General features: G+C 38.1%; 1 protein-coding gene across 46 annotated transcripts in view; it reads right to left on the bottom strand.

Annotated features, from left to right (window-relative positions):
• Positions 1-12,066, bottom strand: part of Rims1 (regulating synaptic membrane exocytosis 1) — a 447,890-nt gene extending 435,824 nt beyond the window's left edge. For 12 of the 46 annotated variants that reach the window (XM_058578820.1, XM_058578828.1, XM_058578830.1 and 9 more), the window contains exon 1: positions 11,585-12,057. In XM_058578820.1, the coding sequence (XP_058434803.1) occupies positions 11,585-11,748 (164 nt within the window). In that variant the 5' untranslated portion in view covers positions 11,749-12,057. Of the gene's footprint in view, positions 1-11,584 lie in introns of all 46 variants that reach the window. The other 34 variants (XM_058578833.1, XM_058578837.1, XM_058578832.1 and 31 more) reach the window with 8 other exon arrangements.
• Between the last annotated feature and the right edge of the window lie 4,753 nt (positions 12,067-16,819).

Here is a 16,819-nt window from a genome sequence, read left to right as displayed (position 1 = left end):
CTTCCATGCCAATGAATTTTTCCTTTAACTACTCATCAACAGTCTAGTTAGACTTTCAAATCAGGAAGAACCAAGGAAAGCACTTCTTTCTACAATGAACAAAACCAACTGACTTTTCTAAGTAAAAAAGCAAAACGTTATTTTCATATATACATAATTCAAAAGCATAGTAGGAAAAGCTTTTTGGAATCATAAATAAATTACTGTATATTGAAAATGTATCTTTCGGAGAAGTATTAAAAATTAAAAATAAAATGATCACAATTCAGCAATATTGATACAATTTAAATATAACTGCAACAAATATCATTGCAAAGGAGACCTTTAAAATATTTCTTAATCCTTGGCAATGATCCACCTGTTTTGAATAATACTCAATATAACCAAATTCAAAATCAACAAAGTAATTAGAAGTTCCCTTGGAGTTTTCTATAATAGAATAAAGAGCAAGTAAATAAAATAATTGAAAAAAAATGAATTGTTCAAAATTATTGGTAGTTAAAATGGAACCATGTGGAGAGAGAGGGACAGTGAAAAAAAAAAAAAAAAAAACACTGGTTAAGGACACAGAAGACCTGCAGGGAGTCTCATCTTCAGCTCTCTCACTAATTAATAATGAAATCCTCAAAGAGGCAAGAGACCTCAGTTTTCTCTTCTTGAAGTTGGAATGAATCTTCAGTCGTTAATAGGTTACTATTTTGATTGCCAAATCTTACCAACTGATGGCCTAGAGCACTATGTTCAGGAAGGTTCTGAGGTAACCAATACTCATTAGCAATGCAGCTCTTGGTGTAGAAATGTGAGTATTTGCTCACTCTGGACTAGACAGTCACTAAGTGCCTATCCCAATCTCAACAGAGTCCAGTTTCTGGAATGCAAAGATCAGCAGTTTTGTTTGCAGGGTATGCAGACTATGCAATTTAGTTCAACAAGCACCTACTGAGATCCTACTGTATACTGGCCACAGGCCAGGCAATGGAAATACAAAGATTTTTAATATTAGACACCTGCTTTCAGTGAGTTCAAGTCTAGAGGGTGATTTAACTGATGTGTACTTTGTAACTAAAAATATAATCAATACAATCAATACTTTATGGTCATGAGCATCTGATCTAATTCTAAATATCAAATCTGAAAATATATGCTTAAATAATTACTGGAATTAGTGATGTTTTAATTAAGATATTTCCATTCTGTATATCTTTCTAGAGGATTTCGTTTTTAAAAATACTGTTTACATCCTCTTACACTGATATTCAAACACCTTAAGAAAGCTGTCTTTCAAAAAGCCATGAATGATAAATCAAGAACACAACAGACCATCAGAAAATTATATTTTTATTTTACCTTGTAATGTCCAATATCCAATATTTATTTCCTCATAAATTCTGGTCAAATCATTTCTTTCAATAGCCAAAAGCAATCAGCTCATTCTTTGCTTTCAGAATTTGCTGACTGAATTCCCTGGTTAGAAAAACCAGCCTACACCATCCTCCCACTCATATCCTTAGCAGCCTTAGGTGACTCCTCCAGTTCACGTCTTTTGAATATATTCATTCATTCATATACGGTTTCAAAAACTTATATCCCAGGCACTGTGCATATATGAAGAATACAACAAAGAATAATTCTACTCACAGGAGTTTGTGCTGTGCTGAGAGAGGAAGGTTGAGTGAAAAGGGTTATGAAAAAATGCACACAAAGGAGAAAAACATTAAAATCATTCTGGGAAGTCTGGAAAGATGTGCCAGTTGAGGTATCACTTGAGATCATTTGAAAGGCTAGGTCAAAATTAGATTGAAAGTAAATTTCCAACAAAGAGAAAACCATAAATAGAGTGATCAAGGTGTGAGGAAGCACTGACACCCAGAGAACTAGCTCAATAAGACTTGTCAGGAAGGGATGCATGGACCAGAGAAAGGATGCTATAAACAGAATACAGATCATGAAGCTGAACCTTTACTTTGGAAGAGGGTATTTCACCAAGGAGATGTAATCCATAAACAGAAAATAAAGAGAAAGCATTGTGTATAGACAAAATCTCAAGAAACTTATGATGGGCCATAGTAAGTATGAAGCGCTTACAGGACATCCAGGTTGAGATATTTAACAGGGGTTACAATACACTCGGAATTTGCCAAAATTCTAATGATTTGGAAGTCACTGACATGGTTGAAGCCACTGTTTCAGATCTATTGGGACCTGCCATTAAAATGGGAGGTGTAGAGGGCTGAGTAGAACCTGAGAAGGCCAACATTTGAGAGTCAAGAGGAGCCAAAGATAGGGAGCTCTAGAAAAACTAAAGGCAAATTGGAAGTACATGGAATTATGCAAAGAAGGGCAAGGAGGAGCTTCAAAATTACCTCCAGCCCCTATTATAGCCACCACTCGATTTGTACTGTTTTATATTACTATTTAGTATTTTCCCAAAATAAACCTTATATTTTTAAAAATTTGCACTACTTACTAGGTAAACAATGTGTTTCTTGTGGTCTGGAATTGTGAGGGTTCTTTTGCTTGGTTGGTTGGTTGGTTGGTTAGTTTTTGGTTATTGTGTGTGTGTCAGGCAGTGGGGATGGGGGTGTCCTATAGCATTTTAACATGCTGCCCGCATGGAAGGACTAGCCACCTGACTGAGTACCTATCAATCACAGTTGTATTCAATAATGACTGCTGTAACTTAGGCCTTTGGAACTCCAAATACCAAGGAATCTCTTTCTAATACCTATGTCTGGAACAATACTTAGACGATAGAATCTTTTTCAGAATAGCAACAAGTTTTTTTTTTTTTTTTTTTTGTCAGGTTGCTATATATCAGGTGACTAGATTTGGCCTAGGGTACACAGATATCTATAAATTGAATATCTGTCCTCATTATAAGAATATTTTACTGTACTTAAAATGTTTCGATTATATTTTCATAAAAATTTTCATCATGATCATATCAAATCAGATCTATTTATAAATTTTGCTTTTACCAAAATCTTAATATCCAAAATAAAAAAGACCGCTCATTTCAATATCCTTTTATTTCAAATATCAGAATAGAAAATATATTCATTTTTTTTTAGAAAAGAAGACTTAAGCTCCAATATATTACAATACAGAGATAACTAAGAAAGATAAGTCTGCTAAGCTGCATGAAATATAAAAGGAAAAGCCATTTGGTTACTTTCCTTCTCTTTCCATCTCTTTTCTACGAATACACTAAGCAATCTTTCTGATCTGAAGAGAACTTCTCAATGTGAATATATACCACCATACATTTAAAGAAATCTAATACATTGATTTATATATTCCTTGGATACTTCAAAATTCAATCTGCCTAATTTTTCCAAAATGTAAACCAAATAAAATTGAAAAAAACAAACAAACAAACAAACAAACAAAAAAAAAAAAACAGCCAGCCACTCTTAAAGAGTTTCTTATTACATTAGTTAAAAGCTGTGTAAATAACAAGAATCATAATGTGGCACACATCCCTTGAGCACAACTAACTTCCAACTTGAAAACAACTTGCTATTCTTGAGATTAAGAATGCTCTTCAAGGGCTGGGGTCGGAGCTCAGTGGTACAGCCCTTGCCTAGCATGTGTGAGACACTTGGTTCGATCCTCAGCACCATATAAAAATAAATAAATAAAATAAAGGTATTAAAAAAGAAGAAGAAGAGCTAACAATTGCTGGAATGACTTTAAAAAAAAGAATGCTCTTCAAATATCAATCAATAGTGCTGTAAGTACATAAATGTAAGTTGAGAAATAATCAAATAGACTTTTTAAAATCTAGCAAAAGCATCAAGCACATTTCATCAGTAACTACTAGTTTACTAGTTCCCACTTGTGAGCATGTACATTATGCAGGAGAGACCACTAAAAGAAAATAACCAGTGTAAGACATTTATATGACAGTAAAGATATTTTGTTTTTCAAGTCACATATCTGCCCTATGTAAATATAATGACATCGTCCAGACAATACTTAATTAATTTAATGATGGGTAATACAAAAAAATTATACTAAATAATGTGTAAATCACTAGCAAGGTATTATCATCTATAATACATTAAAAAACATCTGTTTCATCATTACGCTTCTTGAAAATAGCTAAATTCTAATTAAATGCATTAATTACTTACAAATTGCATGAAATTATTTTCTATAACATTACCTTATCTTACTATCTAAACTGCAGAGAAATTATCAAAATGTTACATTCTAAAATCTATTCAATTAATTCAATTAATTCACACACATTAAAGACAGCCCCTTTTAATTGTAGGTTACACTTTTGTAAGGCTCAATAGAGAATTTTCATAGTCCTGTATGTGATTGTAATTCATAACTATTATTTGAAAAACATTTTAAAATTTAAATTCAGTTCTGCCATAAAAATTAGCACCCACTGATATTCATAGAAGATAACACCTCTTTCTCAGCAAAAGCATTCTATTTACCAAAAAATAATTTTCAAGATTCTATATCTACAACTTGCTTGTACTACTTATTGAGAAGATAGATTTTAATGCTGTCAATCAATTAATTTTCTGGGGTTTTAAATGAATAATTTGGGGCAGGAGAAGAAAGACCTATGAAGAGGAAGACAATATAATTTGCCATCCAGGCTAAAACTTAAAACTGAGAGAAAAAAATACCATCCATAGTAAGGCAGGAAATTGATATAAACAAATGAGGACAAATGTAACACACAAGTCATTCTTCTTTTCAAACTCCAGTATTTTTTTTTAAATAGGCATTCATATGCACAGGAAGTTCCACAAGATAGCAACATAACTAGAAAAATTCCAAGCCAATTCTTCAGTTAGTTTCCCTTTGTCATCTACAGAAAATTGACCTACCTTAAATTAAGTGTACATCAACCCAATATAAGAGTATAAGAAGATATATAGAGAAAACCTAAGGTATTCAGTACAGAAACTTAAAACATTCTTAAAACACATTTAATTTGTTACATCATTCAACAGTAAACTAACTTGAAAGAGAAACTATTGCTTGGCACATGTATGGTCCCATATTCAGCTAAGTCTGAAATTAGTAATTTATTGAATCCAGTAAAACTAAAGTCATCTGACGTTTTTGTCCCCCTAGTAAAAGGTGAGGAAATTACCTTAAGTTGATTTCTCCTCTCATTTTTGAATTAGGGTTTTCTTTTAGCTACTTGAAACTTTATCATTTTCCCCTACATTACTTTTTGTGCTAAAATCATTTATGAGCTATTTAATGAGGCAGAAAAAAAATATAAAGAGGGTAAGAATAACTTTAGATCATGCCCTGCAATTATTTTATTTTATTTTTCATTCTTTATCATATTCTTAAACAGATACTTGCAACGCTGGCCACCCAGCATTGCTTTCATGATAAAGTGGATGCTCCTTCTCCAAGAGTTCATTTCCACAAGCCCCACCGTGCTTCAAACACTAAAGGAAATAAATAAACATTTTGGGATTCTTCTATAGTTTTAAAGAGTAAACATAATAATGGTATTTTCTGGGGTACAGTAATTTGAAGTTTAAAGATGTATCCACTTTACCATATTCAAGCTTTATAATTTAGAAATTTATAATTTAGAAAGGCAGGCATTATAAATTCCACTTCACACACAAAGAAATTGATGCTTGGATGGGTTCACTTGATAATGTTCATTCCTATGAAAAGTGATAATGTTAAGATCAAATTCAAATCTGGTTTCTATCTAATTGCCCAGTACTTACATCCCTTTCTGACATGGAAGTTTTAAAACGGTAGAACTAAGCCAATAGCAGGCTGCGGGCAGTGGACCTTCTCTTTATTCTACCCAAACAGCCCAACACCTGACCCAGTTTTGATACCTGAAATTCTAATACCTGATCTTACTGGTGAGTTAAATACCATATCATACTTTGTTAGAACTAGTCTACATTATAAATAAAGTTCAGAATAATAGCTCTGAGAAGAGAGAGCCTTATAGTAGATAAAAGTGGAAAATGTCAAGGTACGAGGGAACTCTGGGAACATTAGAGCAAGTAGATCAGGAAAGCCCAAGGCACATAAAGGGTTGGAGACTCAACTGTGTCCAGATCCCAAGAGCCCAGATGGGGCACTCTGAAGAGCGGGGAAAATCACAGTGTCCACAGGAAGTTTTTAATCTTGCTTCTTTAAAGCTTTGTTCTCTGGACTCCAGGATACCATGAGCAAAGGATCAGGAAGGTACCTATCTAGTTCTGGGGATTTCACTAATATTAGAAAGCTAATAAATACTGACAGGCTGACAGGATTTCTCATCAAGAAGAGAGCCGAAGACAAAGTGTAAAACTTTGTAAAGAATCCAGCCAAATGCCTGATGTTGAAATTCTAGAATGTAAACAGTTAATCTTAGTCTCCTACCCCCAAAGATGAGGGAAACTAAGCACAATATCCACATCTTGGTGTACTTTTTAAAAATACTTACAAAAATAAAGATATGGAATCAGTGTGTATGGGTTTGGAGTTCTATTACTCTAGTTGCCATGAAGATAAATGGAAAGCAACACAATGGATTTATAACCCATGGCACCTCATCCTCATCCATACACTTATTATAGATGTAGGAGAAGAATAACATGGTTCAGGAAGTCACATTTGATATATTTCTGTGAAGCTCATTACATAGGCCTACACAAATCATTTTTCTTATTTAACTAGTGAGCAACTAACATACCCAAGATTTTGTGTCTCTATTATTCAATTTGGCAGTAGCACAAATAGCTCACACTGGTTTGCATAGTATACTGCTAACTTAGCAATCTAATTACTTAAATAGTAACTTAAGTCTCTTAAATTACTCTTATTCTCCATTTTTGTCTCTTGTTCTCTTTGATAATTCCTCATATCTTTCATTTCTGAGGCTTCTCTTTTCTACATTTTCTTTAAGCCTTTGGGAATTCAGCAGTGGGCATGGACATCTGCTGAGATAGGTTTTTGTTCAAAGTGGAAAGTGCCAGTAGAGTTCAGCATTCAACTTCCTAAAGTTTAACCCCTTCAACTGATCATGTGAAGAAGCCAAAACTCCAAGTGAAAGTGTTTTCTCCTCAGTACTTCCTTCTTAACACATCATCTTGGATTAGTTATAAACCTGCTCCTCTTCTACCCACCCCTTTTCACTACTTGCCTTTTCCCTTTTTCTTCTCACCCATCCCTGCCATGAAAATGTGATTGAATATGTCTGAATATGTGATATGAAATTTGCCAATGAAAGTATGATACCTGTATGCATGGGGACTCTATCACCAAACTTTCTAGTCACCCTAGTCTATTTTTCATTCTTTCCTCAATTGCTAATTAAGTTGTCTCCAAATGACCTTAAAAATACATTTCAGGGCACAATGTTATGCTAGTTTGGAGGGAGAAAAAGAAGGAAAGCTAAAGTTACAAGAATTCTTCTTTTTCTATCTCCTATCCATGAAGGAGGAAGCTTTAATAAATGAGAGGTAGATGTTCAAAGTCAATATTCTCAATAAATCAACTCACACCATGGGTTGCAGGATTTGTAAGAAAAATAGAACCTTATATAATTCCAATAATTGTCTTACCCATGTTTACATAGTAAATAGAATAACTAGAACCCCAAAATGCAAGGTGCCAAAGTTAATGGTATTCTGAGTACACCAAGGTGCTTTTTATTATCTTCAAACTGGAGAAAATCCCCTCTCTCTCCACCCATAGAAATGTTCTAATAACAAGTGTAAGTGAAGCTCCATCCCGCCCCCACTTTGATCAGAAGCTTATCTTCTGAATCAGCTTAATCTTTCATCAAACCACTTCTCTGAAACTGAGGAAAGACCAGAAGCTCATTTTTTTAAAAGATATACAAAAAGAGTCCTCTTTATAGATAGATAGTGTAGTATATGGGAAAACATTTAGTCTTGGACTAAAAGGTCTGGTTTTTAGTCTGGTCGTGCATTGGTGTGCAAATTAGTTTAGGATAGATTAAAGATTTGAGAATTCTAATACCTGACTACTTTTTGCACAAGTTATTGTGAGAATCCAAATATTTACACACATATTAACTGAGCATAGTTCACCTATTTGGCATCAGGTTAAATGACAATTTAGAGTAATGATGGTAAATAATGTTAGCTATTATTATGAAGTGTTCCAACATGGTTTTCAATTTTCATTTTCAAACCATCACTTTAATTCTATGCTTCTATTTTTCTCTTGCTATTCTGCAGCTCCTTTATGTTTGAAGTTATTATTAAAAAAGGAATAAGATTTTATATCTAATAAGGTATTCTCTGATTTAGGTCCCAGATAGTGCAGTTTTCAGTCCATGTAATGTACTGGCTTATGATGTCTACTGAGAGTTACTTGAAGAAGAATTCATTGAGGAAGTTAGGTTTCAAAAAGTCCCCAGGATGGATGGACACACACACACACACACACACGCCTACTACAATTAAGAAAACACCTCTAATTTTACAGATAATTAATCAATCATTAACTATAATTTACAGGAGTCAGTCACTTCCAATTTTATGGAAAAATTAGTGCACTTTGCCAAAAATCTATTTTTATGGTAAATACTTTTGATTTCTTATAAAATTTCTCTAAAATCTTGAGGTGAAAGTAGCTTGGGTTTTCTCTTTATGAAGATTTAATGACATTATCAAAACTGAATTCAAGTAGTAATTTATAATCAAGACTAATGAAACTATACAAATATATTTTAATTGATATTTTGCAATGTTGTTTTGGCATGGTTACCCACCGATATTCTCATTCTATTAAAGACTATTTTTATATCTAGTGGAGAGATAGTAGGCATTCACAGTGGGTAGCTCAAAGTGATCATTCTATAGTAATCCCAAAGTGAATTTTAAGCCTAATTGTTCTGTTACCAGAACTTTAGCTTTGTAGAATCTCTGAAAAGTCTCAGATGTGTGATATGATGGACCACATATTACCACAAAAACTTTTTTTCTGATTTAACAAAATATTTCAAACTCCTGCGAAAAGCATCCCCTTTCCCAATTTATTTTAATGCAAAGTTTAGGAAAGGTCACCACCTAGGACTAGGTGCCATTAAGTCCCTATTCATACATGTCATCTGAATAGCTTCATGATCTCCAATTTTTAAGACATAAAGTGTCCCCTAGGGGGAGAAAAAAAAGTACAGCACTGTTCCACTAATTACAAACATAACAGCAAGCTAGGATTCCCAAACACTCCCCAATCCACCACTGCACAACAGGCCAAGGCATTAACAGGGGAGGCTGATTGATAAAGTTAACGCAGAGGTCCAGGATTACAGAGGGCTGTTGTATAACAGCATCACATACTGCGATATCATGTGAATCCATGCAGTAAAGGAACACTATTTGCAAGCAAGTGGAAAACAGTCACAGGAAAAAGCAGTGAAAAAGATGGGTTAAACATAAGCAGTTGAACAGGGTTCCTGATTTTTATCTGGCCACATAAACCCAAACAATCTTAAAATTGTTGTCCTTAGGCAGTAAGCAGATTTGAGATTTTGTCTTAAAACTCATCCACTTCCACTTAAAACCCATTGCTCTCCACCATGCTTGAAACAGCCAATGAAGAGGCGTGATGGCCACTACTTGTACTGTGCCTTCTCTTTCCTATCCGGACTCTGTCAAGCAGCAGCCCATATTTTCACTAGCTGCTGGAGGCCTCCATCCACTTGCTATCTGCAGCAAAAACCAAAAGGACAGCAGCAAACCTGTAAATCCTAACCAAGAGAATAGGTGTCTGGAACAGGTGGCAGGGGCTGCAACCGTGAGGACAGACAGACTGACAACCAGACAGACAGACAGCAGCACCATCAGACACCATCCATTACTTCTAGTCTCAGAAGAGGGGAAGCCTGCAGCACCAGGGATATCATTCTTCCACTAGGGACAGGCAGCAGATTAATGAGGGCTCTGCCTCCCTGAAGCCAGCAGGCTTAAAGTATTTGTTTTTTGGATGAGAAGGAGCAGAGAATTCAGAAACCTGCTGCTCTTTATAGAATAGGCCAGCTCCAGCCTTCTGAGTTAACAGCTTTTTTTTTTTTTTCCTGAGTCTATAATGAAAGGGCAGGAATGACTGGATTTCTACTATTTTGCTGTGGCCTGACTCCCACATCTCTCCTTCAATATATCCCTCCCCACTTGAGGAGGCAGTTGCACTGGCTGGAGACCCATCCATCTGTGAATGCAGCCTCCCTCCATTCCTTTCCTTTGAGGCATTACTGCACAGAGGGGAAGCAGCATCCTTGGCAGCATCTTCTCTTTAAGAGACATCCTAGGAGCTGGAAGAGAGGCCAAGCTGGGTGTACACTGTGCCTGGGTGACACCCCTGCTCCCTACCTACCCTTCTTTACAATCAGACAACTCCATATGCAACAGGTTCCCTTTGGTTCTTCATGTCAAATTGCCTGCCCCCAGATACATCTTTTAGCTAAGCAGAGGACACCAAAAAAATCAGTCCCAGTCAGGGTCTCTAAATTCCCCTAGCCCTGAATATAAAACTTTCCCGAATGCATGCAGACTTCCCAAGGGAAGGCAGCATTAAGTCCCTTTCAGCTGCACTCTAGGGGTGATGCTAAGGAGCGAGGAAAGCCCAATCCCTATGCCAGTACCTTGTAAGCAGCCTTGTTTGAGGCCAGCAGCAGCAGACAGTGTCACACACTCCTGCACCACTAGAAACCTCCCCAGGAAAATGGGGCACCAGGCAGAGATCCCCTGAAGGGTTCACAGGTTCTAAAGAAGGCAGGATATGTACAAATATTCAATCCCTTATTGGGCTGCTTCCTTCAGGAATTATCAGGCCCCAGAGGTCTCTTGGAAACCAGTAGTGGGGAATCTCTATTTTATTCAGGCCAGAGTCCCTGTCAGCTTCTGGCATTATTGAAAACTTTGTGTTGCCAATGGCAATATATATAGGTAAGAAAATTTGTCTTCACACAGGTAGTCTGTGTAGAATGAATAAAAGGTTAAAGAGAAGCTGGGGAGCAGGTTACCAAAGATGGCAACTGCCCAAAACAAGACCCAACCTTGATCTGTGAAATGAATGAGTAGCAAAATGAACACTAAAAATAAGCATTTTTATTATATAAATACCTGCACCCTTTTCTGGGGTAACTCTGACCTGCTAAACAACTCCAAAAGAGAAGAGGAGCTGTCCTCAGCACCTCAGCACCTCTTCATCCCACCCCACCCCCTTCCTTCTTCATCCTCTGGCCCCTAACCTGCTCCCAATCCAGGGCCCTTCCACTTAGGTGGGATCAGTTCCTCTCAGCTTCTGCATATCCCACTACCCAGGTGGCCCCTGTTCACCCAACCTTCCTGGGCACCAGTCCCAAGCCATTCTCTCCCAGCTCCTAGGTTCCTGCCTTAGTCGCTTTCTCCCCTTCCTCAGGTCCCCCTAACCTCTTCCCTGGTCAAGCCAGGGCCCCTGGCCTCAAGACTGACACCTCCGCCCAGCACCCAGCACCCTCGCCCGCCCCTCCCCCACACTCAGCCTAGAGGACTGGGTGAGTGAGTGGTGAATGGACGGATGGAGGCACAGAGGCACGGAGGGATGGATGGCGCGGCTGGGGGTGGCTTACTTGAGCATGGCTTCTTCTTTTTCCTCCTCTTCCTTCTGCCGGTCCATCACTGCCATGATAATGTTCCTCTCTTCCTCGGTCAGGTGGCTCAGGTCGGGCAGCTCTTGCATGGGGGGAGGCACCGTGGGTGGGCGAGGACCGCGGGGCCCCACGGTCGAGGACATTTTCGTGGCCTGCCCGCCCCCTCCGCTCGCTCTCTCGCTCTCACCTTTCGGGGATTCACGCCCAGCAGCTGCGCCCCTGCTTTCCCCTCACAGCGGAGCCCTCCCGGCGGCGGCAGCAGGAGGAGGAGCAGCGGCAGCGGCAGTGGCAGCAGCAGAGCCGGGGAGAGCGAGAACCCAGTCTTTCATGGTTGTTTGCATCCACCCAGCCCCGGATGCTGCCTTTGTTTTGGTCGCCCTGGCGAGGCTAGGGGCCGCCCGGCCGCCTCCCGCAGCCCAACCTCGGCCGGCGGGGGCGGGCAGGCGGAGGCGCCGCGGGCGCGGCGAGGGGGCGAGGGCTCCGCCAGGCTACGCCGATCCGGGCGTCTCCGGCTGGGCTCGCGGGGCGGGGGCGGGGCTGGGGCTGGGGCTGGGGCTGGGACGGCCGCCGCCGAGGCTGCTCTCAGGCTCCACTGCCTCCAGTTTGGGGCTGCGGGAGGGAGAGGGAGTTTGGGTGTCAGTTAGGCGGAGTCTCGGAGGCTTTGCTCCCGGGTGATGCCGCTGCTCTCGCAGACATAGCTGCCAGCCACTCAGTCCCCGTGCCGCTCCGCCCACCGGCACCCACCCGCCCTCTCCCCAGGTCCGAGCCACGCGTGCCCCAGCAGCTCCCCCCACGCTCGCCAACGTGCACACCACCTCGCTCTATCCCCAGGTACCCCTCACCCATGAGTCATCATCCCTTGTCTTCCTCCCCAGCCCTATTTTTCCATGGGTTGCATTAATCATCATCATCCTCGCTACCATCTTCATCATAGAGCATTAGTATTATTTGAGCACCCCCAGTGTTCCGAATAGCAGAATGGAACACCCTCTGGACTCATTTTTTTTCTTCCTTCCACCATATCTTTCTCATTTACTAGTCAAGTGTTTACAGCGACAGCAACGTGATTTTCTAGATGATTTTGGAACACATACACCTCCAACAGCCTGGGTTTTATGAGTTTATTGTACTTTAGGACGCAGTGTCTTTCTTGACCCATTCTCACTAGGACTCTTTTGCACTGTATCCTAATTTCACCTGAAGATGCCCCACAACATCGTGCCTCTAATATCCCATCTGGTGCTCAAGTTAGCCCCATCACAACGCATAATTGCAACTTCTTTGATGCTTGTACATGGATTATCTACTCTAATTCCTTTAATGATGCTCACTATTATCTCATACTCACTTCTGAGCCTCAGTAGGTCCTTCTCAAGAAACAATGATCCCAGATAAGAAAAACACCCAACCGTATTCTTTTGTATTTAAGAAGCTTCTGTTCAATGCCTGGCACAGTGATAGGCATTATAATGGTATGAGGTCTTTTTGCTTTGATAAAGGCAAAATGAATAGGCAACCCTTTCAAAATAGGCAATGTTATAATCTTTGAAACGTGGAGACTGAATTTTGTTAATATAATTGTAAAAAAAGTCAATGAGAAGGGTTCAAATTCAACTATTTTTTTGTGAGGATCTCTTAGCAATGGTGATGAGAGAACTGAGATGTTTCTCTCCCAGGAATTCTCTTTATAGTTCCAGAAGGGAGTTAGTAGCCCTAGTTTCTTGTTGTTGTTTTCTGAGGCAAATAACTTTGTTAAAAAACTGATGATAATAATGAGAAATTTATGAATAAAATCTTCAAGTTTAAGGAACTCGAAAGTTTAGTTGAACTTCCTTTAAATGCAGGAGTTTCTTTGATATAGACACATCTATCTTAATACTGTTGGTAATGGAAAGCTTATTACCTCTTAATTTCATTCCATTTCTAAATCCCTCTTCTAACTGAAACTCTTCCTCTTTTAGAAACAATAATCAATTCATCTTCATTCTTCTCCAGAGTAAACTTTCCAACTTTATCCAGCCGGTTAAATGTATAGTGCATTTCAAAGACTGGTCATTCTTGTCTGGTTCTGGGCACTTCCAAATTTTTTCTCTAGCCTTACAAAACAGGCATCAAAAATCCACAGAACCAAGAAAAATGCTTGATTTTTAGTAAGTGCTCATCAATTATTTTTATTTACAAAACTTAATATTAGCCTAACTTTTTGGTGGTCATGTCACTTATGAAAATGTCATAGAAATAAACATATAGTACACTAAAATTTCCAGTTATTTTTCATAAGTGCTTCGATCAAGATTTTCTCTGTTCTCTAATTAAGTAATTGATGAAAACACTCCACTCAGCATCTTTTAATTTTTAAAAAATTGCACTTGCCTTCTTCAGTCCAATGTATATTCAGGGAGGAAAAACACTGAGTTGAAATTCTGGCTCTGCCCATGATTTTATGATTTTGGCCAGAACACTTAAGTTTTCTACACCTCTGTTTTTTCATCTATGAAATGGGAATGATATCCCTTTCAAAATAAAAAGAGATTAAATAAGAAGTTTCTAGCTGTGTGTAAAACACTTTGTAGTGCTTTTTTTTTTTTTTTCTTATTTCTGACTCTAAGAATTGTGTTGGGGCATTTCTCAATTATTAGCACACAGAAAGTAGTAGAAATGTAGACAGTATATTCATTCTGCCAGATGCTTGGCTCTCTGGTAGTCAATGTGGAAATGAAAACATGAGACAGGCGAAACCTTTGTTCTCAAGAGGTTTACAATCAGATTGATTCCCATGAAATTCTTCTAAAACAAAACTAAAGGAACTATAAAGACTTAGTATATATTAGAACTGAGTAAACCCCTTGAAGGCAAGGACCTAATGAACAATTAACAGGGCTGCTTTAATTTTCTTTGATTGTCATAATGAAGTACCACAGATGGGGTGGTTTATCTAACAAATTTATTTTCTCAGAGTTCTAGATTGTAACAATTCAAGATCAAGGTAACAACAGGTTTGATTTCTCCTGAGGCCTCTCTATTAGGCTTGCAGATGTTCCCTTCCTGATGTGTCCTCACATGACCTTTCCTGTGTGCATGAGGAAACATAGTATCTCCCCCTCTACTTATAAGGACTCCAGTCCTATAGACAAGGACCTCACCTTTATAACCTCATTTAACCTTATATACTTCTTTGTTTTGGATCCCATGTCCAAATACAGTCATATTCCAAGCATTGGCAGTTAAGACTTCAATATATGAATTTTTTGTGAAACTAATGGTTTCCCTTTATTAGAGTTACTTTTATGGGGTAATTATGTACATGCATTATCTGTATGACAATGAAAAGAAATCTATTTCTCAATAAGTTTATACCTACTTCCCTGGGCTATGTACACACACAAATGTAATATCACTGAATGAATAAATGAATAAATGAATATGTGCTGATTATAAATTAGTGGATGCCTTGGTACAGACTATCAGTGTTTCCCCTTCTGTCAGAAATCCCTCTTGTTTCTTTAGGGATTCAAAACCAATTTCTAAAACCCAAGAAAGGATTTTTTACAAATTTGCCTTCAGAAAATTGCCTGCACTTAGAAAAGCATATACCAGAGTATAGCTCCTGGAGATACTCTCCAAAAACTGTTCAGTGAACTTGGGAAAATGTGCACAATACCTTTCTCCTAGAAACTCTCAAGACACATTAACAAATAAAAAGTGCTAAGAAACAATCATTTACTGTAGTAAAGGAATCTGTTTTATGTGACTTAGTCTCCTCTTTACCAAATGTATTGGACCACAGAACTATGTTTTGGGGGGGAAACATGCCTCTGACAAGTTTTGGGGAAAAACATGACAAACAGGCCTAATATCCAAAGATGTTAACTAGAGGAACTGGAAACTTCTAATGAAATTCTGCTTGCTTGATCAATGATGTTAGTAGGAAAAAATATCTCTATTCATATGTATCAAATGCCTCAAAAATCAACATTCACATAATGTTTAGGACACTAGTCAGAAACTATGACATAGACAAAGTACCTAACAGGTACGATTTTTAGTTCCTCTTATTTCCACTGACACTCTCAAATCATCATTTCTCAAAATAACTCTAAAATAGGACACCAGTATAACCTTTTAATTTAATTTAATAACTGAGGTCATAACTGTAGAGTACTGCTGAAAAGCTATCAGGTGCAAATTCTCACGCTACAATTTGGTAGCAATAGTAGGCTGAATGTTATCCCTCCTAAAACGTGGCCAAAGGAAAACTGAAATTGTGACTTTATTTGGGAAAGGATCTTTACAGATGAAAAGAGGTCATGTTGGATTAAGGCAGGCCATAAACCCAATGAGTGGTGTCCTTATAAAAGGAGAGGACACAGACTCACAGAGAAGAAGGCAATATGTGAAAACACAGAGAGAGACGCATGGGGAGAAAAATGGAGGCAGCTGGAGTTGTGCTGCCACAAGTCTAGCAATGTCAAGTGCCATCAAAAACCAGAAGAAGTAAGATATGGCTAACCCATAGACTTCAGAGAGAGCATGGCCTGGGTGATTTTTTTTTAACCTAGTTCCTACAACTATAAGAGAATAAATTTCTGTTGTTTCAAGCCATGTGGTTTGTGGTACTCATAGCCCTAGGAAATTAATACAAGAGATATATCAGTTTGGGTGAATTAGTAAACTTCCCTGGGACTTCTTTTGCTTGTCTATAAAATAGATAGAATAATATCTATCAGAATTTAAGTAAGAATGAAATATCATGAATATGTGCACAGTACCTGGCACATGAAAAGAACTCCATACATTCAGTATGTATGTATTTTTTACTGGGCACCTGCTTTGTGCTGGGTGCTAAGATTATGGTAGGGAGCAAATCATATTAAAGTAATGGCCGTGATGAGAATTGCCAAACTATGGCCAGTAAGACCAGTGCAGTCAACTGCCTGTTTTGTTTTTTTGATTTTTTTGAAAATAGACAATTTGTTGCTAAAAGCTTAAAGTATTTACTATCTGACTCTTTAGAGGAAAAAAAAATAGTGTGTCAATTCTTGCTCTAGATGTTACACTGCTATTGGAGGAGATAGACATAAATAACACTCAACCATTAGTGTATGTAATTACTCTAGAAAATAACTTTCCAGGTATCATAGAGAGGAACTGCAGTAAAATAGATAGTCCTGAAAGTTCTAAGAAGGGGTCCTGTGACCAAATATTTGAAGGATG

The sequence above is a fragment of the Marmota monax genome, unplaced genomic scaffold (assembly GCF_021218885.2).
Source record: "Marmota monax isolate L192 unplaced genomic scaffold, Marmota_monax_Labrador192_F-V1.1 WCK01_AAM20220418_F8-fsc00091, whole genome shotgun sequence".
NCBI lineage: Eukaryota > Metazoa > Chordata > Mammalia > Rodentia > Sciuridae > Marmota > Marmota monax.
The sequence above is the reverse complement of the archived record's forward strand: the minus strand, read 5'-3'. Positions and strand labels throughout refer to the sequence as shown.